Raw genomic sequence first — 24,343 nt, forward strand, 5'->3', positions numbered from 1 at the left:
ACCTCCGTTCAGTCCGTAAGGGGGACCCCGAGCTTCCGGTCGCCTGTCACTTTAATTCACCGCTTCACTCCCACTCTGACCTCACCGTCCTTGGCCTCTTGCATTGTTCCACGGAAGCTCAGCGTAAGCTCGAGGAACAGCACCTCATCTTCCGATTAGGCACTTTACAGCCTTCCGGACTCAATATCGAGTTCAACAATTTCAGATCATAACCTCGGCCCCTATTACATTTTTATATATTTTTTACCCACACTTTTGGTTTGTGCCTTTTCCTTTTTTCCTCTCTCTCCCACACGGCAGCTGTCTCTCACTCTGCCAGCGCATTTCACACTTCATCTAGAGCCGTCCTTCGTCTCTTTACCTGTCCTATTACCATCTCGTCTCGCCTTGAATATCTCTTAATGTCTCTTCACCTCTCACAGACCTTCCCCTTTGTCCTTTCATCCCCTCCCCCATTTCCCAGCCCCCAAACTGGCCTTTTTAATCTGTTTCATTTTCTGTTTTTTTTTCCTCAGTTCTGACGAAGGGTTTCGACCTGAAACGTTCTCTGTTTCTCTCTCCACGGATGTTGCCCTGGCCTGCTGCCTGGCCTGCTGAGTTTTTCCAGCGTTTTCTGTTGTACTCAATCTCTCTGTTCAGCTGGTGACACTCTTCTCTCTGCAATTTTGCCGTCCGATTTTCTCACCTCATCCACGGGCTCCAGCCTGCCTCCAGTACCTCATCCAAGCAGCTGTTCTTCTCCACCATGGGAGGCGGCACCACCGCCGCCGGCGAACCCGAGCCGGTCTTAACCCGATTCCCCCCCCCCACCCCCCCACACATGCCGCCCTCCCCAGCCCCAGTGACTGGGTAGCGATCGGGAACTGCTCCCCTGCCTGATTTCGGCCCTCAAGAGACCCTCGATGCCAACTGCAACAATCCAACTGCCCCTCGAGCCGAGGTCTTGTAACCCATAACAGACCTGATACTGAGCCGCTGAGATTCAAAAGCAAGGAATTCACGCTCAAGAAGGCCAATGGAATGTTGGCTTTCATTGCTAGGGGGATAGAATATAAAAACAGGGAGGTATTGCTGCAGTTGTACAAGGTATTGGTGAGACCGCACCTGGAATACTGCGTACAGTTTTGGTGTCCATACTTAAGAAAAGACATACTTGCTCTCGAGTCAGTACAAAGAAGGTTCACTCGGTTAATCCCGGGGATGAGGGGGTGGTCATATGAGGAGAGGTTGAGTAGATTGGGACTCTACTCATTGGAGTTCAGAAGAATGAGAGGCGATCTTATTGAAACATATAAGATTGTGAAGGGGCTTGATCGGGTGGATGCGGTGAGGATGTTCCCAATGATGGGTGAAACTAGAACAAGGGGGCATAGTCTTAGAATAAGGGGCTGCTCTTTCAAAACTGAGATGAGGAGAAACTTCTTCACTCAGAGGGTGGTAGGTCTGTGGAATTTGCTGCCCCAGAGAGCTGTGGAAGCTACATCATTAAATAAATTTAAAACAGAAATAGACAGTTTCCTAGAAGGGGAATTAGGGGTTACGGGGAGCGGGCAGGAAATCGGACATGAGTCTAGGTTTGGATCGGTCATGGCCCTGTGGGTAACGGAGCGGGCCCAGGGGCCGTGTAGCCTGGTCCTGCTCCTACTTCTTGTGTTCTAATTCTGTGTTAGATTTCAGGAGATGGTTCTATTCACAGGGATTAGTGGAGACCTCGGGAACAGGCTGCCAGCTAGGAGTCTTTCAAGAGTAAATTGGGCCTGTTCCTGGCTGGGGTGGAGATCACCTCTTACAGAAGGTAAGTACTGCAGGAAATATAGGGACAGAGTGATCTCCTGGACGAGTTTCGATCGCCTAGATGGGTCGGAGAGGAATTTCCCAGATTTTTTCTCCCAAATTGGCACATTGGGTTTTTTATCTGGTTTTTCGCCTCTCCCGGGAGATCACATGGGTTCAGGTGGGATGGAGAGTGATAGTAGATTTGAGGCTAGGATCAGATCAGCCATGATCTTATTGAATGGTGGAGCAGGCTCGAGGGGCCGATTGGCCTACTCCTGCTCCTACTGTCTGATGTTCTTATGTAACCTTTATAAATCACTGCTTGGGCCTCAGCTGGAGTCTTGCGTTCAATTCTGGGCACCGCACTTCAGAAAGGACATGAAGGCTTTGGAGAGGGAGCAGAGGGAGATTTACCAGAGTGGTACCAGGGATGAGGGACTTCACTTGCGTGGAGAGACTGGAGAAGCTGGGGTTGTTATCCTTAGAGCAGAGAAGGTTGAAGGTTAAGAGGAGATTTTATAGAGGCTTTCAAAATCATAGAGTAAATAAGGAGAAACTAGCAGAAGGGTCAGTAACCAGAGGACACAGATTTAAGATAATGGCAAAAGAACCAGAGGGGAGATGAGGAGAATGTTTTTACGCAGCGAGTTGCTGCGATCTGGAATGCGCTGCCTGAAAGGGCGGTGGGAGCAGATTCAATAGTAACTTTCAAAAGGGGAAATTGGATAAATACTTAGAGGGGAAAAAAATTGCAGGACTACGGGGAAAGATAATTGGAGAGCTCTTTCAAAGAGCCGGCACAGGCACGATGGGCCGAATGCCCTCCTTCAGTGCTGTATGATTCCTAGTCTGTACAGACGAGTTCTTCACAAGAGGCACTGCACTCCATTACTAAAAGAAGGCACAGTACACCCGTGACCTTTCCTGTAATTGCAGATCTCCAGAGTCGAAGACAGAATAATCTGCTGGTCGCGGCCATCGAAGCAGGATGCATGTACGACAGAACGTACCCTAGTCGGGGGCACGGAACCAAGTATCTGAGGAACGCAACTCGTCAGGGATGTGGATTATTCGACCCCCGACTGATTTTCCTGCAGCTTTGCCCAGCTACGGTCGGAGGGAGAAATTCCCCACTGAAATAACCACCGGTGGTTACCCTTACAACCCTCGAAAATCAAAAAATGTTGCAGGGAGGCCCTAAGGCAGAGAGAGACTTACCTGCCCTTAGCCTAGTAAAACGTCCCAAGGTGCTTCACAGGTGGGTAATCACACAAGTTTGACACCGAGCCACATAAGGAGATATTAGGTCAGGTGACCAAAAGCCTGGTCAAGGAGGTGGGTTTTAAGGAGCGTCTTAAAGGAGGAGAGAGAGGCGGAGAGGTTTAAGGAGGGAATTCCAGAGCTTAGGGGCCCCAGGCAGCTGAAGGCACGGCAGCCAATGGTGGAGCGATGGAAATTGGGGGATGCGCAAGAGGCCAGAATTGGAGGAACGCAGAGATCTCGGAGGGTTGTAGGGCTGGAGGAGGTCACAGAGATTGGGAGGGGTGTAGGGCTGGAGGGGGTTACAGAGATAGGGAGGGGTGTAGGGCTGGAGGAGGTTACAGAGATAGGGAGGGGTGTAGGGCTGGAGGAGGTTACAGAGATAGGGAGGGGTGTAGGGCTGGAGGAGGTTACAGAGATAGGGAGGGGTGTAGGGGCTGGAGGAGGTTACAGAGATAGGGAGGGGTGTAGGGCTGGAGGAGGTCACAGAGATTGGGAGGGGTGTAGGGCTGGAGGGGGTTACAGAGATAGGGAGGGGTGTAGGGCTGGAGGAGGTCACAGAGATGGGGAGGGGTGTAGGGCTGGAGGAGGTTAGAGATAGGGAGGGGTGTAGGGCTGGAGGGGGTTACAGAGATAGGGAGGGGTGTAGGGCTGGAGGAGGTTACAGAGATAGGGAGGGGTGTAGGGCTGGAGGAGGTTACAGAGATAGGGAGGGGTGTAGGGCTGGAGGAGGTTACAGAGATAGGGAGGGGTGTAGGGGCTGGAGGAGGTTACAGAGATAGGGAGGGGTGTAGGGGCTGGAGGAGGTTACAGAGATAGGGAGGGGTGTAGGGGCTGGAGGGGGTTACAGAGATAGGGAGGGGTGTAGGGGCTGGAGGGGGTTACAGAGATAGGGAGGGGTGTAGGGGCTGGAGGGGGTTACAGAGATAGGGAGGGGTGTAGGGCTGGAGGAGGTTACAGAGATAGGGAGGGGTGTAGGGGCTGCAGGGGGTTACAGAGATGGGGAGGGGTGTAGGGGCTGGAGGGGGTTACAGAGATAGGGAGGGGTGTAGGGCTGGAGGAGGTTACAGAGATAGGGAGGGGTGTAGGGCTGGAGGGGGTTACAGAGATGGGGAGGGGTGTAGGGGCTGGAGGAGGTTACAGAGATAGGGAGGGGTGTAGGGGCTGGAGGGGGTTACAGAGATAGGGAGGGGTGTAGGGGCTGGAGGAGGTTACAGAGATAGGAAAGGGGGGGTGAGACCATGGAGGCATTTGAAAACAAGGGTGAGAATTTAAAAAATCGAGGCACTGCCGGACCGGGAGTCAGCGAGCACGTACTAAAGTGAGTAGGGGCAGCAATTGGAAGCTACCTCCCTGGGTTAGAGAGGAGGAATTCATTCTGATTTCTATCCAACAGCCCGTGCTGTGAACTGCACATGTAGACAAAGATTGAGGGGTGACCTGATCAAGGTGTTTAAAATGTTAAAAGGATTCGATAGGGTAGACAGAGAGAAAATATTTCCTCTGGTTAGTGAAATCAACAATAAGGGGACATAATCTTAAAATTAGAGTGAGGCTGTTTGATGGAGGTTGCTAACATGTTGTTCCCCTCTTGCTATTTCACAAGTGGCACTGTATCATTATATTCATGTCCAACCTCGCCACAGGCTGCTGGAGGGAGCGGACTCAATAATTATTGCAAGGTCTGGGTAATCGATAACTTCTACATAAAATACTATTTATATACTTCTCTCCTGTTGCCTCATTCTATGCTCTCTCTGCATCTGTAGCCTCCTCAGGTTGTCTCTCGATGTTTTCGGGGCAACTTGGGATGGGCAATAAATGTGACCTCGCCCGCGGGTTGAGCTGTGATGCCCCCCATGGTCAAGCGGCCTGCCAACACTCTCGGGTTCACGCACGAAGGGCGGCCATTTGGGCGCGGCCCCAGAGGATAACAGTTGTCTGTGGTACCTGTAGCCGGGAGAGGAATGAGCAGTCAGGGAAAGAACTGTAGAAGCCCCATACGCTCAGAGCTTAGCTCAGCCACATTAACCTCATTTGCAACTCGCGGTCTTTCAGGTAACTTTACTCATGTTCCCTAGGTCGATCCAATAATTACTCCCAGGAGAAACCTTGCTCTTGACCGCTTACCATTTAAGAAACTCTTCCAACAGTGAGGAACGCTGACAATCTATTTATGCAATTGAAAACCGCGCATTTAACATTGAAACCGCCTATGTCAACATTTAGCATGGAAATGCTGTATGTAAACAGGTGTAATAGTGCAGTGGCAGGTTCTGGACAATAGGTGGCGCCGTGGAGCAAGATTCTGAAGCCTCCATCTTGTTTATGTTGAAAAGCTCTAGTCATCGTCTCCAAGGGCAACGCAACAGGCACTTTACTGCTATATTAAAAACCATACACTCCCTCCGAGTGTCACACTTGCCTCCCGTCACATTTTGGTGATTTGACAAGGGCAGAATTTGACTTATTCAGTCATCGTAAATTGGTGTGCTTGACTTGGGAGGGCCAGGGACATCGATCATTAAAATGCTCCGAACAAGTGCAGAAAAATAATCAAAAAGGCTAATGGAATGCTGGCCTTTATATCTGGAGGACTATATTACAAGAGGGTAGAAGTTATGCTGCAGCTACACAAAGCCCTGATTAGACCACACCTGGAGCACTGGGAGCAGTTCTGGGCACCACACCTTAGGAAGGATATATTGGTCTTGGAGGGAGTGCAGCGCAGGTTTACCAGAATGATACCCGGACTGCAAGGGTTAAATTACAAATGAGAGATTACACAAACTGGGGTTGTATCCCCCGGAATTTAAGGGGTGATTTGATTGAAGTTTTCAAGATATTAAGGGGAACAGATACGGAGAAACTATTTCTGCTGGTTGGGGAGTCTAGGACTAGAGGACATAGTCTAAAAATTAGAGCCAGACCTTTCAGGAGTGAAATTACAAAAATACTTCTACACACAAAGGGTGGTAGAAATTTGGAACTCCCTTCCGCAAACGGCAAATGATGCTGGATCAATTGTTAATTTTAAATCCGAGATTGATAAGCTTCCTGTTAACCGAAGGTATTAAGGGATATGGGGCAAAGGCGAGTGGATGGAATTAGGTCGCATATCAGCCATGATCTCACTCAATGGTGGAACAGGCTCGAGGGGCTGAATGGCCTCCTCCTGTCCCTACGATGCATTATATAAAAGCACCTGCCCCCAGGTGAGACAGACTAACTCGCTGCAGGGCAAGTCAAACTTGAGATCGACTGAGCTGCAGTTAGTGCTGCCTTTACCCATTGGGCTATAAGGGGGAGAGAGCTCTCTTTCATTTAAATGGATACAGTCTTAATGGCACAGTTTTAAAGAGTGTGCAGGGACAGAGGGACCTGGGAGTTAATGTGCATCAGTCCCTGAAGGTGGCAGGACATATGCAGCAAGACCTGGACAACATTCAGACTTGGGCTGACAAGTGGCAAGTAACATTCGCACCACACAAGTGCCAGGCAATGACCATCTCCAACAAGCGAGACTCCAACCATCTCCCCTTGACATTCAATGGCATTACCATCGCTGAATCCCCCACTATCAACATCCTGGGGGGTTACCATTGATCAGAAACTGAACTGGACCAGCCATATAAATACTGTGGCTACAAGAGCAGGCCAGAGGCTGGGAATTCTGCGGCGAGTATCTCACCTCCTGACTCCCCAAAGCCTTTCCACCATCTACAAGGCACAAGTCAGGAGTGTGATGGAATACTCTCCACTTGCCTGGATGAGTGCAGCTCCAACAACACTCAAGAAGCTCGACACCATCCAGGACAAAGCAGCCTGCTTGATTGGCACCCCATCCACCACCTTCAACATTCACTCCCTCCACCACCGGCGCACCATGGCTGCAGTGTGTACCATCTACAAGATGCACTACAGCAACTCGCCAAAGCTCCAACAGCACCTTCCAAACCCGCAACCTCTACCACTTAGAAGGACAAGGGCAGCAGACGCATGGAAATCACCACCTACAAGTTCCCCTCCAAGCCACACACCATCCTGACTTGGACCTGTATCGCCGTTCCTTCGCTGTCGCTGGGCCAAAATCCTGGAACTCCCTTCCTAACAGCATTGTGGGTGTACCTACACCATATGGACAGCAGCGGTTCAAGGCGGCTCACCACCATCTTCTCGAGGGCAATTAGGGATGGGCACTAAATGCAGGCCTAGCCAACGACGCCCACATCCCATCAATGAATTAAAAAAAAAAATATTGAGAGTGGTTCGCAAAGCATTTGGGATCTTGGGCTTCATAAATAGAGGTATTGAGTACAAAAGTAGAGAAGTTATGCTGAACCTTTATAAAGCACTGGTTAGGCCACAACTGGAGTATTGCGTCCAGTTCTGGTCACTACCCTTTAGGAAGGATGTGAAGGCCCTTGAGAGGGTGCAGAGGAGATTTACCAGAATGGTTCCGGGAATGGGGGATCTTAGCTACAAGGACAGGTTGGAGAAGCTGGATTTGTTTTCATTAGAGCAAAGGAGGTTGTGGGGTGATTTGATAGAGGTGTACAAGATTATGGCGGGTTTGGATAGGCTAGACGGGGAAAGGCTGTTCCCACTAGTTGATGGTACAAGGACTAGGGGACACAGATTTAAGTTTTTGGGCAAGAGATATGGCGGGGGGGGGGTGGAACGTGAGGGAAAACTTTTTTACGCAGCGAGTGGTGAGGACCTGGAACTCGCTGCCGACGGAAATGGTGGAAGCGGAGACACTCAATGTTTTCAAGGGGAGACTGGATAGGCACTTGAGGGAAATAAACTTTGCTGGGCTACAGGGATAGAGCGGGGGAATGGGACTGACTGGATCGCTCTGCAGAGAGCCGGCACAGGCTCGATGGGCCGAATGGCCTCCATCTGTGCCGTTATGACTCTATATGGAGCAGGCAACACCACAGGATATGTGACTCTTGTGGTCTTTTGAACCATCTATTGCATACGGCTGATCCCACCTTAATTAATGTAAAGATATTACACAGCAGGAGCCCGCCCCACCGACCGTGTCACTAGTAACATACGGAAGATTTACACGATGCATTTCTAAGCACTAGGCGCAGCTAGATTTCCCCATTATAGTTACCGGCAACAGCCGTGAGGAGGATGCCGAGAAACTCCAGGATGATTTAGACAAGTTGGGTGATTGGGCAAAAGCATGGCAGATGCAATATAACGTGGATAAATGTGAGGTTATCCACTTTGGTGGCAAAAACAGGAAGGCAGATTATCTGAATGTCAATAGATTGGAAGAAGGGGATGTGCAACGAGACCTGGGTGTCCTTGTGCACCAGTCGCTGAAGGTAAGCATACAGGTGGTCAAGAAGGCAAATGGTATGTTGGCCTTCGTAGCGAGAGGGTTTGAGTACAGGAACAAGGATGTCTTGCTGCAGTTGTACAGGGCCTTGGTGAGACCACACCTTGAGTATTGTGTGCAGTTTTGGTCGCCTTATCTGAGGAAGGATGTTCTTGCCATGGAAGGAGTGCAGCAAAGATTCACCAGGCGGATACCTGGGATGGCAGGAATGACGTATGAGGAGAAATTGGGTCGATTGGGCTTGTACTCGCTGGAGTTTAGAAGAATGAGAGGGGATCTCATTGAAACTTATAAAATTCTGACAGGACTAGACAGACTAGATGCAGGAAGGGTGTTCCCGATGGTCGGGGAGTCCAGAACCAGGGGTCACAGTCTAAGAATAAGGGGTAGGCCATTTAGGACAGAAATGAGGAGGAATTTCTTCACCCAGAGTGGTGAACCTGTGGAATTCTCTACCACACAAGGCAGTAGAAGCCAATTCAGTAAATGTATTCAAGAAGGAGTTGGATATATTTCTTAAGGCTAAAGGGATCAAGGGGTATGGGGAGAAAGCAGGGACCAGGTACTGAATTTGGATGATCAGCCATGATTGCATTGAATGGCGGAGCAGGCTTGAAGGGCCGAATGGCCTACTCCTGCTCCTATCTTCTAGGTTTCTATAAACGTTACCTTTAAAATCCACACCCCCTCCAAATTCTGAAATAATCCCCCACCCGGGACTCTGACTGGGGTACAGATTACAGGTGCTGATCAGACACCCCTACAAGCCCAGGTTTGATCGCACCATCTGGATGTGGGCGACGCTGGCAAGGCCACATTTGCTGTCCAGCTCCCGTTGCCTCGAGTAGGTGAAGGCGAGCTGCCTTCTTCGACCGCTGCCGCCCTCGTGGCGATTCGCAGGGCATTGACTAAGTGATTTTTGAAGGAGTGGCAATGTGGCCCCCCGGCCGGGGGAGGGGCGGTCAGACTAGAGCAAAATTAGGGGTCGAGTTAGCCAACTCGGGGCGAGGGAACTAATCAGATTTCCTGCTCACGATCCCTATCCACTGACCCCCCCCCCCCCAACCATAGCGTATATCTGCAGGAACTGGGTGCGATAGCTTCCATAGTTGAAGAGCCAGTCGCCACACACTGCCCAAAGTTGACATGACACACGGGACATGTACCGGAGTACAGTTAGAAACATAGAAGACAGGAGCAGGAGTAGGCCATTTGGCCCCTCGAGCCTGCTCCGTCATTCAATATCATGGCTGATCATCCAAACTCAGTACCCTGTCCCTGCTTTCTTCCCATAGCCCTTTAACCGTACAAATTTTGTAAGTTTCAATGAGATCCCCTCTCATTCTTCTAAACTCCAGTGAGTATAAGCCCAATCGACCCTATCTCTCCTCATACGTCATTCCTACCATCCCAGATATCAGTCTGCTGAATCTTCGCTGCACTCCTTCCATGGCGCGCAAAACTGCACACAATACTCAAGATGTGGTCTCACCAAGGCCCTGTACAACTGCAGCAAGACATCTTTGTTCTTGGCGCATGTGGCGCTGTATCACAGCACGCATCAGCACCTTCAGGCGAAGTAGAAACACAAAAGGCCATTTCCCCCTGGCTGGGGAGTCCCGAACCAGCGGGGGGTCAGTCTCAGGATAAGGGGTCGGCCATTGAGGGCTGAGATGAGGAGGAATATCTTCACTCCGAGGGGGGGTTGGGGGTGAATTTTTGGAATTCTTTACCCCACAGGGCTGTGGATGCTCAGTCGTCGCGTATATTCAAACCAGAGATCGATAGATTTTTGGACTCCAGGGGGAATGAAGGGGTCTGGGGAGTTGAGGTCGAAGATCAGCCATGATCTTATTGAATGGTGGAGCAGGCTCGAGGGCCTGATGGCCTACTCCTGTTTCTATTTATGTTCTTATATAATGAAAGGTCTTAATACTTCCTTTTCCCAGGGAGCAGGATCATTGTCTAGCACGCACAGCCTTCCCAAGGGACTGGAGGCTGCCAGTTGGGAGTTTTGCAATGAGTGTAAACAGGCTTTTAATATAGGAAGAACATTTAAAAACACGGCTCGCCCTGAAGTAAAAATAATTACACGGGCAAAACCGAACAGAAAGTGTCTGCGCCTGTGCACGATTCCCGAGTCGAGCGTATCGGGGGATAACTCGACTTTCGAGGGCTCTCTGGCTCTGCCCATCACACCACCTCCACAGACCAAGCAACACTGGGAACCAGAGGCACAAAACCACATCTAAACACACACTTGCAGGCTTTCTGAGATATCCTATTAACCCCTCGATTAGATTCCAGCCTGTAACTCACTCCCGGGTATCTGTTATTCTATATATAAACCCCCCGAACCCCTCGATTAGATTTCAGCCTGTAACTCACTCCCAGGTATCTGTTATTCTATATATAAACCCCCCGAACTCCTCGATTAGATTCCAGCCTGTAACTCACTCCCGGGTATCTGTTATTCTATATATAAACCCCCCGAACCCCTCGATTAGATTTCAGCCTGTAACTCACTCCCAGGTATCTGTTATTCTATATATAAACCCCCCGAACCCCTCGATTAGATTCCAGTCTGTAACTCACTCCCGGGTATCCGTTATTCTATATATAAACCCCCCGAACCCCTCGATTAGATTCCAGCCTGTAACTCACTCCCAGGTATCTGTTATTCTATATATAAACCCCCTGAACCCCTCGATTAGATTCCAGCCTGTAACTCGCTCCCGGGTATCTGTTATTCTATATATAAACCCCCCGAACCCCTCAATTAGATTCCAGCCTGTAACTCACTCCCGGGTATCTGTTATTCTATATATAAACCCCCCGAACACCTCGATTAGATTCCAGCCTGTAACTCACTCCCGGGTATCTGTTATTCTATATATAAACCCCCCAAACCCCTCGATTAGATTCCAGCCTGTAACTCACTCCCGGGTATCTGTTATTCTATATATAAACCCCCCGAACCCCTCGATTAGATTCCAGCCTGTAACTCACTCCCGGGTATCTGTTATTCTATATATAAACACCCCCCCCCCCCCCCCCCCCGAACCCCTCGATTAGATTCCCGCCTGTAACTCACTCCCGGGTATCTGTTATTCTATATATAAACCCCCCGAACCCCTCGATTAGATTCCAGCCTGTAACTCACTCCCGGGTATCTGTTATTCTATATATAAACCCCCCGAACCCCTCGATTAGATTCCAGCCTGTAACTCACTCCCGGGTATCTGTTATTCTATATATAAACCCCCCCGAACCCCTCGATTAGATTCCAGCCTGTAACTCACTCCCAGGTATCTGTTATTCTATATATAAACCCCCTGAACCCCTCGATTAGATTCCAGCCTGTAACTCACTCCCGGGTATCTGTTATTCTATATATAAACCCCCCGAACCCCTCGATTAGATTCCAGCCTGTAACTCACTCCCGGGTATCTGTTATTCTATATATAAACCCCCCGAACCCCTCGATTAGATTCCAGCCTGTAACTCACTCCCGGGTATCTGTTATTCTATATATAAACCCACCGAACCCCTCGATTAGATTCCAGCCTGTAACTCACTCCCGGGTATCTGTTATTCTATATATAAACCCCCTGAACCCCTCGATTAGATTCCAGCCTGTAACTCACTCCCGGGTATCTGTGATTCTATATATAAACCCCCGAACCCCTCGATTAGATTCCAGCCTGTAACTCACTCCCGGGTATCTGATATTCTATATATAAACCCCTCGATTAGATTCCAGCCTGTAACTCACTCCCGAGTATTGGGTGTTCTGTAGCACCAGGCTGGCCAACCTTTCAAAGCTCAGGAGCTGGAAGGAGGAATGATCCACTCCCAGCAAGGCACAGTTTTTAAAGTGCGCACACTTACTGATATTCTCAGTTTAACCACAGGTAAACTGCGCAAGAACAGTCAAGTGTCAAGCCGCAGGGGTCCAATGCATTGTCAGTCAAAGTCAAAAACCACAGCAGAAACCATCCAGCATTTAATTTCACCGACGGACCAAAAAAATGGAAATTAGAAAAAAAACACTTTATTGCAATTAGAATTAACTACAAAAGAAACACAACAAACGGGGGGACAAACGATAACCAAATGTTCAGGCGGGGGGCAGGCTGCAGTCGGGTCCAGCGGTCAGGCTGACGCGTGTGTTGTTCTCAATGTTGCTCAGTCCCCGGGTACCGACCTGAAAAAGAGGGGAAAGAAGCAAAAAAGGGAAGAGGAGAAGCTTTATTTTAAATCTTGGTGTCGGATCGAACTCCGAGTACGCCTCAGAGGGGTCAACGGGCTCCGACATCCGTCGACAGGAACTCATTCCGCTCAGGTGAAAAAAAATCAACGAGCCGGCTCGTTGGAAACAAAGACCGCTCGTTGGAAACAAAGACCGCGTGCGCACGACTCGCTGACGACTCAAAGAGCTTCACGTACAGTGAATTACTTTGAAGTGCAGAGGCTTATAGAAGCAAATGGGGCACGGCCCCCCACCACCCCCCCTTCCCCACACCACAATCCCGCAAACAATGACACGAACGACCGATTAATTTGCCTTGGGTGATGCCGGTCGAGGGCAGATTGTTGGCCCAGGGCACCGGGAGAAATCCCCGCTCTTCCAACAGTGCTATGGGATCACTGAACGCCCGTGTGAACAGGCGGGTGGGATTCTCGGTTTAGCGTTTCATCAGACAGTGCAGCACTCCCTCAGTACGGCACTGGTTGTGTGTTGAAGCATATGTAGGGAAAGTGTTCATATATAAAGAGAATAGACCTACCGACCGACCAACAGAAAGAACATGTGGGAAAGTCGACAGATACAGGAGAAACCGACTACTACTTCTGGCCACAGACAGCCAGAAATACCGTGATCCCATGGACCCAGTAAAATCCCCATGGACCTTCCCAACCAACACCCCCCACCCATCACTTTCAAAGCGAGGAGTTAAACTCTGACTTGTTGGTTGTGTGACATCTCAAACTTAGACTGTTACAGCTCCTTTACTGGTCAATGTTCCCCCTATAATTTTTATTTTTGGGCGCGAGGTCCCTTTAACGGACTGCACGGCCCCTTTAATGAAAAACGTCCCATTGGTCGGCCCGCGCGGGTCCCTCCAGGCAGCTGTGCAGGAACATTGCTACTCGTCCCATTTCACATTTCGATAAACACAGAGTCAGTAACGGGGCCGTTTCAAACATCGCCCATCAGCACCCTCCCTCAACACAAATGGCATCTGGCACATGGGCGCTTTAAAGGGGTAGGGCCGTCACGAGGATTTCACCACCGTGGGTGCTCAACTCAGTCAACTGTAACCCCCCCACCCCCCCCCCCAGTGGTGCCATTCTAAGCTCGGGCTGTACCCGGAGAGAGCGAGGTGAGCTGTGTAATAGTGGGATGACCTACTGGTGGCTACAGGGCTGTCACCTGGGTGGGGGCAGTCCGAGAAGGCGAAAATGAAGCCATTTATCAGCAAGGTGGTACCAACGCGCTAAATAATCCCGGTGACAACACCGAGCAGATCGGAGAGCGGAAGTGGGATGGCACATACCCACTAAATGTCAGCGGAGAGCCCGTCACTCGGTGGTCTCCATGTTCTCTTCCTCCTCCTCCGCTCCTTCTGTGGCCTCCTCCTCGCCCTCCTTCTTCTCGGGCGGCTTCTCGTAGGCCTTCTCCGAGGGCGTCACGATCACGCCGTCCCAAGTGGACATTTCCACGGCGAGGCCTGGCGAGCAGATCACAATTTCAGCGCCGTCACACCGATTAATCCTCCCGGCCCGCCCGGGATGAGCGCCAAAGCCCGGCCGCCCAACGCGACACGCTCAAGGCAGTAATGGGTGCCGGGAACAGCAGCACAGGCTCGAGCCTCTCGTACTCCAACTAACCCAGCCGAACGTCTATTATTGAATCTCATTGAAACTTATAAAATTTTAACAGGCCTGGACAGACTAGATGCAGGAAGGATGTTCCCGATGGTCGGGGAGTCCAGAACCAGGGGTCACAGTCTAAGGATAAGGGGTAAGCCATTTAGGACTGAGATGAGGAGGAATTTCTTCACCCAGAGAGTGGTGAACCTGTGGAATTCTATGCCACAGAAGGCAGTAGAGGCCAATTCATTAAATATATTCAAGAAGGAGTTGGATATATTTCTTAAGGCTAAAGGGATCAAGGGATATGGGGAGAAAGCAGGGACCAGGTACTGAATTTGGATGATCAACCATGATCTCATTGAATGGCGGAGCAGGCTCGAGGGGCCGAATGGCCGACTCCTGCTCCTATCTTCGATGTTTCTATGTTAATTGCAAGCCCTCCCACGCAGCTCCGCCACCTCCCCTGGGAGAGCACTCCAAACCTCAGAGGAAGGATAGTTTCCACAGATGTTTCACACTCGTTCTTGTTACTGATTTATGTAAATTTGTCCTACTTGCCGGATGCTCTGGGCTGGACTCCCTCCGTATACCATTCAATATTTAATGCACCTGCAGAAGGTTCCCCCGCCGCCCCTTAAGCTTCTCACTAAACGGTGGAAGCTGGGCTGCTCTAATCTCGCCTCACTGCTCCCCCCCCCCCCCCCCCACTACTCTCCATTATCATATTTTCTGACATTTTCCTCTGCAAAGCTTGTGAATAAACAGACCCCGGGTTGGTTCGACCAGGGAGCTCCCGCGGCCTCAGAACTCCCGTTCCCGGGTCATTATTCACGCTGGAACGAGCACGCGGCCGCCAGGTGGACTGTTACCTATCAGCCCCACACCCCCCGACTCCACTCGGACAGCCCGGCGACACTCGCCGTCCACATTCACGCATGAAGACTGGCCCGTTTGGGTAAAGTGCCCAACACCATAGAATTGTACAGTAATCACGAGGGGGAGGAAGGCGTGTTGCCATATTTTATTTTTAAATATTCTGCCGTCCGAAGGAGGCGGGTATAAACCGAGGACCCGATGGGATTAACTGCCTTTGCTCTGGATTTACATAAATCCAAAGCATCTGCTATAAATCAGCACATCAGACAAAGCGCGGCTCCGCCGAGATCAGGGCTGCAAGCTATGCGCTGCTGCGCACATGACAACAGCTCATTAAAGCAGAGCTTCTGCTCCCTTCAGTGACTTGCCTAAAAGAAATGTTGCATAAAAAGAAATTACAAAGGAATTAACCTCCCACTGCATCCTGCTGACGTCTGGGATTACAACTGCTGACGTCTGCAACCGGAGAGTTGGGGGGGGGGGGGGGGGGGAAAGAGGCGGCCCCAAGTGACCAGATAAAGCACGAGACATATTCTCCACTCCTCTCCTGCCCCGCAGGCACCGACTCTTGCAGTTTGTCCCCGTCGTCCTCTGGTGCCGAGTGGTCATTCTTTGCGAGCAGAGGAGCTCAACTGCCCGACATAGGCCTGGGATTCGAAGTAGACACCGTGTGCCGGGTGTGGCTCGGCACCCACAGCGGGAACCACGTGTGCTTAAGCGGTCAATTATTCCAGTTTGTCGAGGGGGAGGGGGTTTTGCGGAGAAATGCATCGGATTCCTGGAAAGCTGTGCCAGGGTTTGGGGAGGGGGTGAATGACATAAAATAGGGACTGTGGATCAGACTTACTGCTGGCGTCTCCTTCGAGCCCCAGGATTTTCCTGTACCCGCCGTGCGACAGGATGCGGACCAGGGTCTGCGCTGTGAAACACACCATGTCCTAGAACAAGAAACAAGACCACGCAAATCGGTTACCGAGAGGAAAGCGGAAAGAACCTGCATTTATGTATTGCGGCTTTCAGGTCCTCGGGATGTCCCAGAGCACTTTTTTGAAATGCAGTCACTGTTGTAATGTGGGAAACGCAGCAGCCAATCTGCACACAGCAAGCTCCCACAAACAGCAAGGCGATAAATGGTCAGATAATCTGGGTGGATTTTTTTGGTGATGTTTGAGGGACACATGTTGGCCCAGGACACCGGGAGTAGTTTCCACCACCTCACCCCCAGCAAATAAATCTTTTATGTCCACCCCGAGGGGGCAGACGGGGCCTCGCTTTGATGCCTCATCCGAGGAACGGTACCTCGGGCAGTGTAGCGCTCCCTCGGTACTGTACCGCAGCGCCCCATGACCTTCCGGCTCAGCGACGAGCCTGCTGCCAACTCAGCCAAAGGCCAACACCCTGGCTTGGCAACAAAGTCAAGTCGATTCAAAGGTCAGAGGACGCATGTCTAAAAAAAATGAAGGTAGGTAGGGGTAAGAGAAGAGAAGCCAAGCAGTTACCAAGGAGAAACCCCGGAAACAGACAATGCAAATGGGTTCAGAATACAATCGGATCCATTTCTGCAGAGACATGGGAGGGGAGGACCCCACTGCATACTTCTCATAGATCTCATTGAAACTTATAAAATTCTAACAGGACTAGACAGACTAGATGCAGGAAGGATGTTCCCGATGGCGGGGGAGTCCAGAACCAGGGGTCACAGTCTCAGGATAAGGGGTAAGCCATTTAGGACAGAGATGAGGAGGAATTTCTTCACCCAGAGAGTGGTGAACCTGTGGAATTCTCTACCACAGAGGGTGGCGGAGGCCAATTCATTAAATATATTCAAGGAGTTAAGATATATTTCTTAAGGCTATTGGGATCAAGGGGTATGGGGAGAAGGCAGGGACAGGGTACTGAATTTGGATGATCAGCCATGATCGCATTGAATGGCGGAGCAGGCTCGAGGGGCCGAATGGCCTGCTCCTGCTCCTATCTTCTATGTTTCCCTCCAGTCAGTGTCGATCAGCAGACACAAATCCTTAAAGGTGGCAGGGCAAGTGGTGAAAAAAGCAGATGGGTTCCTTGGGTTTATAAATAGAGGAATAGAATGTAAAAGCAGAGAGATCAGGCTGGATCTTGATAAATCGCTGGTTCGCCCTCCGCTGGAATATCGTGGACAATTCTGGGAAGGTGTAAAGGCCTTCGAAAGGGTGCAGAGGTGGTTTACCAGGGGTGAGGGACTTCAGTTATGAGGAGAGGTTGGAAACGTTAGGACTGTTCTCCTTGGAACAGAGAAGGTTAAGAGGACTAATCGAGGTTTTCAAGATGATGAGAGGTGTTGATGGGAGTAGATCGAGAGAGAAAAACTATTCTCTCTGGCGAGTGGGTCAATAAGCGGAGGTCACAGATTCAAAATCATTGGAAAGAGACCGAGAGGGGAGATGAGGAGAATTTTTAGAGTTGTTGGGGAATCAGGAACGCTCGACCTGAAAAGATGGCGGAAGCTGATTCCATCAGAAATTTAAAAAAAGTGAGTTGGACGGGTCCTGGAGGATGAGGAACTCGAGAGTAAAAGCAGGGGGTGCAGGGCGAAAGACAACTGCTCTTTCAAAGAGCCAGAACAGGCCGAATCTATGACTCTATATATAGAGGGGGTGGGGGGGGGGGGGGGGTGGGGAGTCCCTCCACACACTCAGTGTAGTGAAGCCAGACACACAGTTAGAAAGAGCCGAATGGACGTTGCCTCTTAAATTCATGTACGAATGATTAAAGAATGCAAGATCTTGTAGACCACTGTCAGAGACGGATTGCTCTCCGAATCTGAAGATCGCCAATACTGCCCTGGGCCTTTTCCACCTTTAGGAAGGTGTTGAGCCCTTTGCTGGGACACGATGATGTATCGTTCAAAAAAGGCCACTCTTCAGCGAGCGTTCGCGATACATTCGACCGCAGGAGACATCGGCCCAAGTGCGCTCGACCAGGCCTGCGGCGGCACCTCAAGATTCAACAGGCTCGGACACACAAAGTCGAAAACTTGGAAAACGTCCCGGTCCCGGAGTCCGTCTCCTCAGTAGAAGGAAGGTCCCCTACCTGTTGCTCAAGCGTCATCACGGTATGCACTCGGAAGTTCCCGCTTTCACAGGGATCTGTAATTCCGACTGACCCGGGCAGGAACAGCCCGGCTGCGAGGAGCTGTAAGCAGCGCCTGTAAGGAAACAAGAGCGTCAAACATTCGGCCCCCGATTTCTCCCCACCCCAAAAATAATCTGCGTCTCAATCAGACCTGTGAGATTGCGACCAATTCTAACCAGTGCCAAGTGAAGTAACATAGAAACATAGAAGATAGGAGGAGTAGGCCATTCGGCCCTTCGAGCCTGCTCCGCCATTTAATGAGATCATGGCTGATCATCCAAATTCAGTACCCTGTCCCTGCTTTTTCCCCATATCCCTTTAGCCTTAAGGCTTAACCTTTATCCTTAGACTGTGACCCCTGGTTCTGGACTCCCCCGCCATTGGGAACATCCTTCCTGCATCTAGTCTGTCTAGTCCTGTTAGAATTTTATAAGTTTCAATGAGATCCTCTCATTCTTCTAAACTCCAGCAAGTATAAGCCCAATCGACCCAATCTCTCCTCATATGTCATTCCTGCCATCCCAGGTATCAGTCTAGTGAATCTTCACTGCACTCCCTCCAGGGCAAGAACATCCTTCCTCAGATAAGGGCCCTTGAGCTCTCGCTTAACTGCCCATCAAATTATTCCACCACAATCTCCCCGCCCACCGATCCAACTTCACTCCCTCAGCACCCTGCCTCTCTTCAAATATTTCATCCCATCACAATCCTGCTCTGCTCTTAGAGAATTTTTATCCCATCGGCATTCATCTCCTGTGGAGCACTGTACACCGGGCTCCGAGCTCCCCCGCACATACCTGAAGCCGACGTTGAGTGCCAGCGGCTGCCTGGACGGGTTGTTCATGACAGCGGAGTGGCCCTGCAGGAGAATTCAAGGAAAGAGTCAACTCCAGGCAAAACACATGGGTCACTTCAAACATTCCACCACCCCCCTTCATCATCCAGTGGCGATTCGCCATCTTCCGATTATTTACCCCCCTCAAACTATTGGTTTAAAAAACAAAAAAGGGGGAGGGGGTCATAGGTTCAGAATCAAACTGCGACCACCCTAGAGCCTCGCTGGATTAACTCGTCGAGCTGTCACAGACTGAACGCTCTTACAGCACGGCAAATACATGACTGGAGTCGCCGTCACCGGACACGTACCAGAAGATCGATGATCCAAGGCGTCAAAGGCTCGAATCCAGGGAAGCGACACCTCAAATCCTTCATCAGCCGTATCAGCACTTTAACTCTGAGAGCAAAAGAGGAGCGGGGTTATTCCTGCAGTGTCCTGGTCAACTATTCAGTGGTGTAGCACGGAGCCTCGGGAGTTTAAAAATCAAGCATCCCAATTAACTTGCGTACATCTCAAGCTGCAGCTCGTAACAATCTGGGTCCCTGATTTAGGATTTACTCCACAATGAGGCAACAGTGTTGGGAACAGCCCGTCCCCAACCTTGCGGGCTACAGAACTCGAACAGGATAAACCAGTGAGCAGCAGATGCAATTTTTTAAATTTATTTTTTAATATAAGAGCCGAGATACACAGGGTTTGTGGGCCCGAGCCCTGGATGTCCGTGGTTTATTCCATGCGCACGAGCGGAGAAAAATCACAATCGCTGCAACTGAACGCAACCATTTAGTACCAGGAATGCTTCTCTCAATCTGGAGCTCAGTTACATCTTCAGTCTAAAGTGACAGCGGTTTCCACTGACATTTAGATTTAAACACAAACCCAAACTAGTTTAACACTTCAGCGATCCCAAGGTCTCTTGCCACCGAACAACAACTTGTATTTATACAGCGCCTTTAATGTAGTGAAACGTCCCAAGGTGCTTCACAGGAGCGTTACCAAACAAAATTTGACACCGAGCCACATAAGGAGATATTAGGGACAGGTGATCAAAAGCTGTGTCAAAGAGGGAGGTTTCAAAGGAGTGAGGCGGAGAGGTTTAGGGAGGGAATTCCAGAGCTCGGGGCCCAGGCGGCTGAAGGCACGGCCGCCAATGGTGGAGCGATGGAAATCGAGGGGGGGGGGGGGGGTGCTGTACCTGCCCTGGGAGTGTTTGATGGGACAGTGTACAGGGAGCTTTACTCTGTATCTAACCCCGTGCTGTACCTGCCCTGGGAGTGTTTGATGGGACAGTGTAGAGGGAGCTTTACTCTGTATCTAACCCGTGCTGTACCTGCCCTGGGAGTGTTTGATGGGACAGTGTAGAGGGAGCTTTACTCTGTATCTAACCCGTGCTGTACCTGCCCTGGGAGTGTTTGATGGGACAGTGTAGAGGGAGCTTTACTCTGTATCTAACCCGTGCTGTACCTGCCCTGGGAGTGTTTGATGGGACAGTGTAGAGGGAGCTTTACTCTGTATCTAACCCGTGCTGTACCTGCCCTGGGAGTGTTTGATGGGGACAGTGTAGAGGGAGCTTTACTCTGTATCTAACCCGTGCTGTACCTGTCCTGGGAGTGTTTGATGGGACAGTGTAGAGGGAGCTTTACTCTGTATCTAACCCATGCTGTACCTGCCCTGGGAGTGTTTGATGGGACAGTGTAGAGGGAGCTTTACTCTGTATCTAACCCCGTGCTGTACCTGCCCTGGGAGTGTTTGATGGGGCAGTGTAGAGGGAGCTTTACTCTGTATCTAACCCGTGCTGTACCTGCCCTGGGAGTGTTTGATGGGGACAGTGTAGAGGGAGCTTTACTCTGTATCTAACCCCGTGCTGTACCTGCCCTGGGAGTGTTTGATGGGACAGTGTAGAGGGAGCTTTACTCTGTATCTAACCCATGCTGTACCTGCCCTGGGAGTGTTTGATGGGACAGTGTAGAGGGAGCTTTACTCTGTATCTAACCCGTGCTGTACCTGCCCTGGGAGTGTTTGATGGGACAGTGTAGAGGGAGCTTTACTCTGTATCTAACCCGTGCTGTACCTGCCCTGGGAGTGTTTGATGGGACAGTGTAGAGGGAGCTTTACTCTGTATCTAACCCGTGCTGTACCTGCCCTGGGAGTGTTTGATGGGACAGTGTAGAGGGAGCTTTACTCTGTATCTAACCCGTGCTGTACCTGCCCTGGGAGTGTTTGATGGGACAGTGTAGAGGGAGCGTTACTCTGTATCTAACCCGTGCTGTACCTGCCCTGGGAGTGTTTGATGGGAAAGTGTAGAGGGAGCTTTACTCTGTATCTAACACGTGCTGTACCTGCCCTGGGAGTGTTTGATGGGACAGTGTAGAGGGAGCTTTACTCTGTATCTAACCCATGCTGTACCTACCCTGGGAGTGTTTGATGGGACAGTGTAGAGGGAGCTTTACTCTGTATCTAACACGTGCTGTACCTGCCCTGGGAGTGTTTGATGGGACAGTGTAGAGGGAGCTTTACTCTGTATCTAACCCGTGCTGTACCTGCCCTGGGAGTGTTTGATGGGACAGTGTAGAGGGAGCTTTACTCTGTATCTAACCCATGCTGTACCTAACCCATGCTGTACCTACCCTGGGAGTGTTTGATGGGACAGTGTAGAGGGAGCTTTACTCTGTATCTAACCCATGCTGTACCTGCCCTGGGAGTGTTTGATGGGACAGTGTAGAGGGAGCTTTACTCTGTATCTAACCCGTGCTGTCCGTGCCCTGGGAGTGTTTGATGGGACAGTGTAGAGGGAGCTTTACTCTGTATGTAACCCGTGCTGTACCTGCCCTGGGAGTGTTTGATGGGGACAGTGTAGAGGGAGCTTTACTCTGTATCTAACCCGTGCTGTACCTGCCCTGGGAGTGCTTGATGGGGACAGTATAGCCCATGCTGTACCTGACTTTGGGATATTTGGTGCTGATACTGGGTGCATGACATGACATGGAATGGGTTCCATTTTGTGCCTCTAACAGCTCCTCCTCAATGACCGCACCATTCGTAAGACGACAAGATGGATTTTAAAGTAGTGGCTGGAGACCAGCAAACTTGGATTGAAGGCCTGTCGAGTGTAGTGGGTTATACAGACACCCAATCATTTGCTCCATTGCAGTTTTAAGGAACTGGAATGTAAGCAGAGTGGATGAAACTGGCACAACCTTCATACGCCAGGCTTTCCCCAGGGGAGGGAGCAGATGCGGACTTACGTGGACTGAGAGGAGTTCTCCTCAAACCAGCGAGCGTGACGGATCGCTGCCAGGGCACTCTGCAGGACTTTGATGTCCACTGGAAAGGAAAGGAACGAATGATATTATTAACACAGGCCGCGGAGAGAGAGCCACCGCTCGCGCTGGGCAGCGGGCAGAATCAGATTCTCACCGCCCCAAAGTTAACGCAGTTCACACCGCCTTTTGATATCATTATTTGTTGTCAACGCGGTACTCTTGGATAAGTGTTGTGGAGTATTTTAAACCAACACTCGACACAAGGTTTTCAGATCGAGTCAAGTTGTCTTTATTACACCGGTGGGGAAACAGTCTGCTCTGTCTTTAGCCAGACTTCTCCAAATTGTTACAGCAAACACTACATTTTTATACATTAAAATACACATGGCAGCCTCGTGCACAATTCATTCCTGCCACCTGATTGGATCTTGGCCCGCATGCACCTTCACGGATTGGTTACGAATCTTAATGTAAACATGTGTAAGCTGCCTCCTCCATCAATCACTCAAACTGCTGAGTAGTAATTAAAAGATACCGTGGGATGTGACCGAGGTAATAAAGCTGTTAAAGGCAGTTGAAATGCTGGACATCCTGTCTCCACTTAATTGCTTTTTTTCCCTCCACGGTGGCATAGTGGTTCGCACTGTTGGCTCACAGCGCCAGGGACCCGGGTTCGAATCCGGCCTCGGGCGACTGTCTGTGTGGAGTTTGCACATTCTCCCCGTGTTTGCGTGGGTTTCCTCCCACAGTCCAAAGATGTGCGGGTTAGGTTGATTGGCCATGATAAAAATTGACCCTTAGTGTTAGGGGGGGATTAAGTACGTGGGGTTACGGGGATAGGGCTTGGGTGGGATGGCTGTCGGTGTAGGGACCGGGTGCTAGGGTTTGGATGATCAGCCATGATCTTGTTGAATGGCGGAGCAGGCTCGAAGGGCCGAATGGCCTACTCCTGCTCCTATCTTCTATGTTTCTATGTTTCTATGGGTCAGCTATCTTGACCACATCTTTATAGGTCTGGCCTTTCCTATTAGCACCTGTCTTTCTTACGCCAGCAATGTCATTTTAACTCTTTCCGCACTACAATAAGCAATGAGCTGTGCCATTTCACAGTGAGCTGGGTCAGTATTTGAAAAGGTGGGGGGGGGGGGGGGGGAAATGACTGACGAAGCGAGTACCAGAGGCTCATTACATTTTGGGAAGTGCGTCGCACTGTACAGGTTAAACGACGGGCTGCAGCTTGGGAAAGGTTCAGATAATGTGGCGATAATACTTACAGTGGAGCTCCGGGTCGAGCTTGCGCAGGTTGGGCGGGACGGTGGTGATTAGGATTTTGACAGTGGCGTCGGGGGAGCTGATCTCAAAGCCAGTGTCATTGGTGATCATGGTGAGAGCTGGAAGCAAGCGAAGAGGAGTTAGTTTTGGTGCATTAATGCACAAAGCCTTTGGTGACACTTCACTTATCACAGTCTCCCCGAGAATGCCTCCTCCTTAGCTCAAGAATGCTACATCACATCACTGAGCTCACACATGTACGAGCAGCAATACCCACAGCCCAGCCTTTCCCCCTTCGGATCCGGAAAACACTGGGATATGGTTGCAGAGGTGCCGAGCTCACTCCAGTCCCTCGCTCCTGACCATTCTTCAGATTTCTCACTGGGATTCATGAGAACACATGAACTTAAGAATTAGGAGCAGGAGTCGGCCATACGGCCCCTCGAGCCGGCTCCGCCATTCAACCAGATCATGGCCGATCTTCCACCTCAACCCCACTTTCCCCATATCACTCGATTCCCGTAATATCCAAAAATCTATCGATCTCAGCTTTGACGGCTGAGCCTCCACAGCCCTCTGGGGCAGAGAATTCCAAAGATTCCCCACCCTCAGTGAAGAAATTCCTCCTCATCTCAGTCCTCAATGGCCGACCCCTTATCCTGAGACTGTGACCCCTGGTTCTAGACTCTCCAGCCAGGGGGGAAACAG

At 50.5% G+C, this 24,343-nt stretch overlaps 1 protein-coding gene across 3 annotated transcripts in view; it reads right to left on the reverse strand.

Annotated features, from left to right (window-relative positions):
* Positions 1–12,426: 12,426 nt before the first annotated feature.
* The window catches only part of ilf2 (interleukin enhancer binding factor 2), a 41,063-nt gene continuing 29,146 nt past the window's right edge, over positions 12,427–24,343 (reverse strand). For 2 of the 3 annotated variants that reach the window (XM_085978495.1, XM_085978496.1), the window contains 8 exons: positions 23,638–23,754; positions 22,346–22,424; positions 19,409–19,496; positions 19,060–19,121; positions 18,221–18,335; positions 15,996–16,086; positions 13,954–14,127; positions 12,427–12,599 (listed from right to left, as the gene is read on the reverse strand). In XM_085978495.1, coding sequence (XP_085834621.1) covers positions 13,979–14,127; positions 15,996–16,086; positions 18,221–18,335; positions 19,060–19,121; positions 19,409–19,496; positions 22,346–22,424; positions 23,638–23,754 — 701 coding nt within the window. In that variant the 3' untranslated portion in view covers positions 12,427–12,599; positions 13,954–13,978. The remainder of the gene's footprint in view (positions 12,600–13,953; positions 14,128–15,995; positions 16,087–18,220; positions 18,336–19,059; positions 19,122–19,408; positions 19,497–22,345; positions 22,425–23,637; positions 23,755–24,343) is intronic. The other variant, XM_085978497.1, reaches the window with a different exon arrangement.

The sequence above is a fragment of the Somniosus microcephalus genome, unplaced genomic scaffold (genome assembly GCF_052327205.1).
Source record: "Somniosus microcephalus isolate GS21.2 unplaced genomic scaffold, FLI_Smic_1.0 unresolved_chr7, whole genome shotgun sequence".
In the NCBI taxonomy this organism is placed as follows: domain Eukaryota; kingdom Metazoa; phylum Chordata; class Chondrichthyes; order Squaliformes; family Somniosidae; genus Somniosus; species Somniosus microcephalus.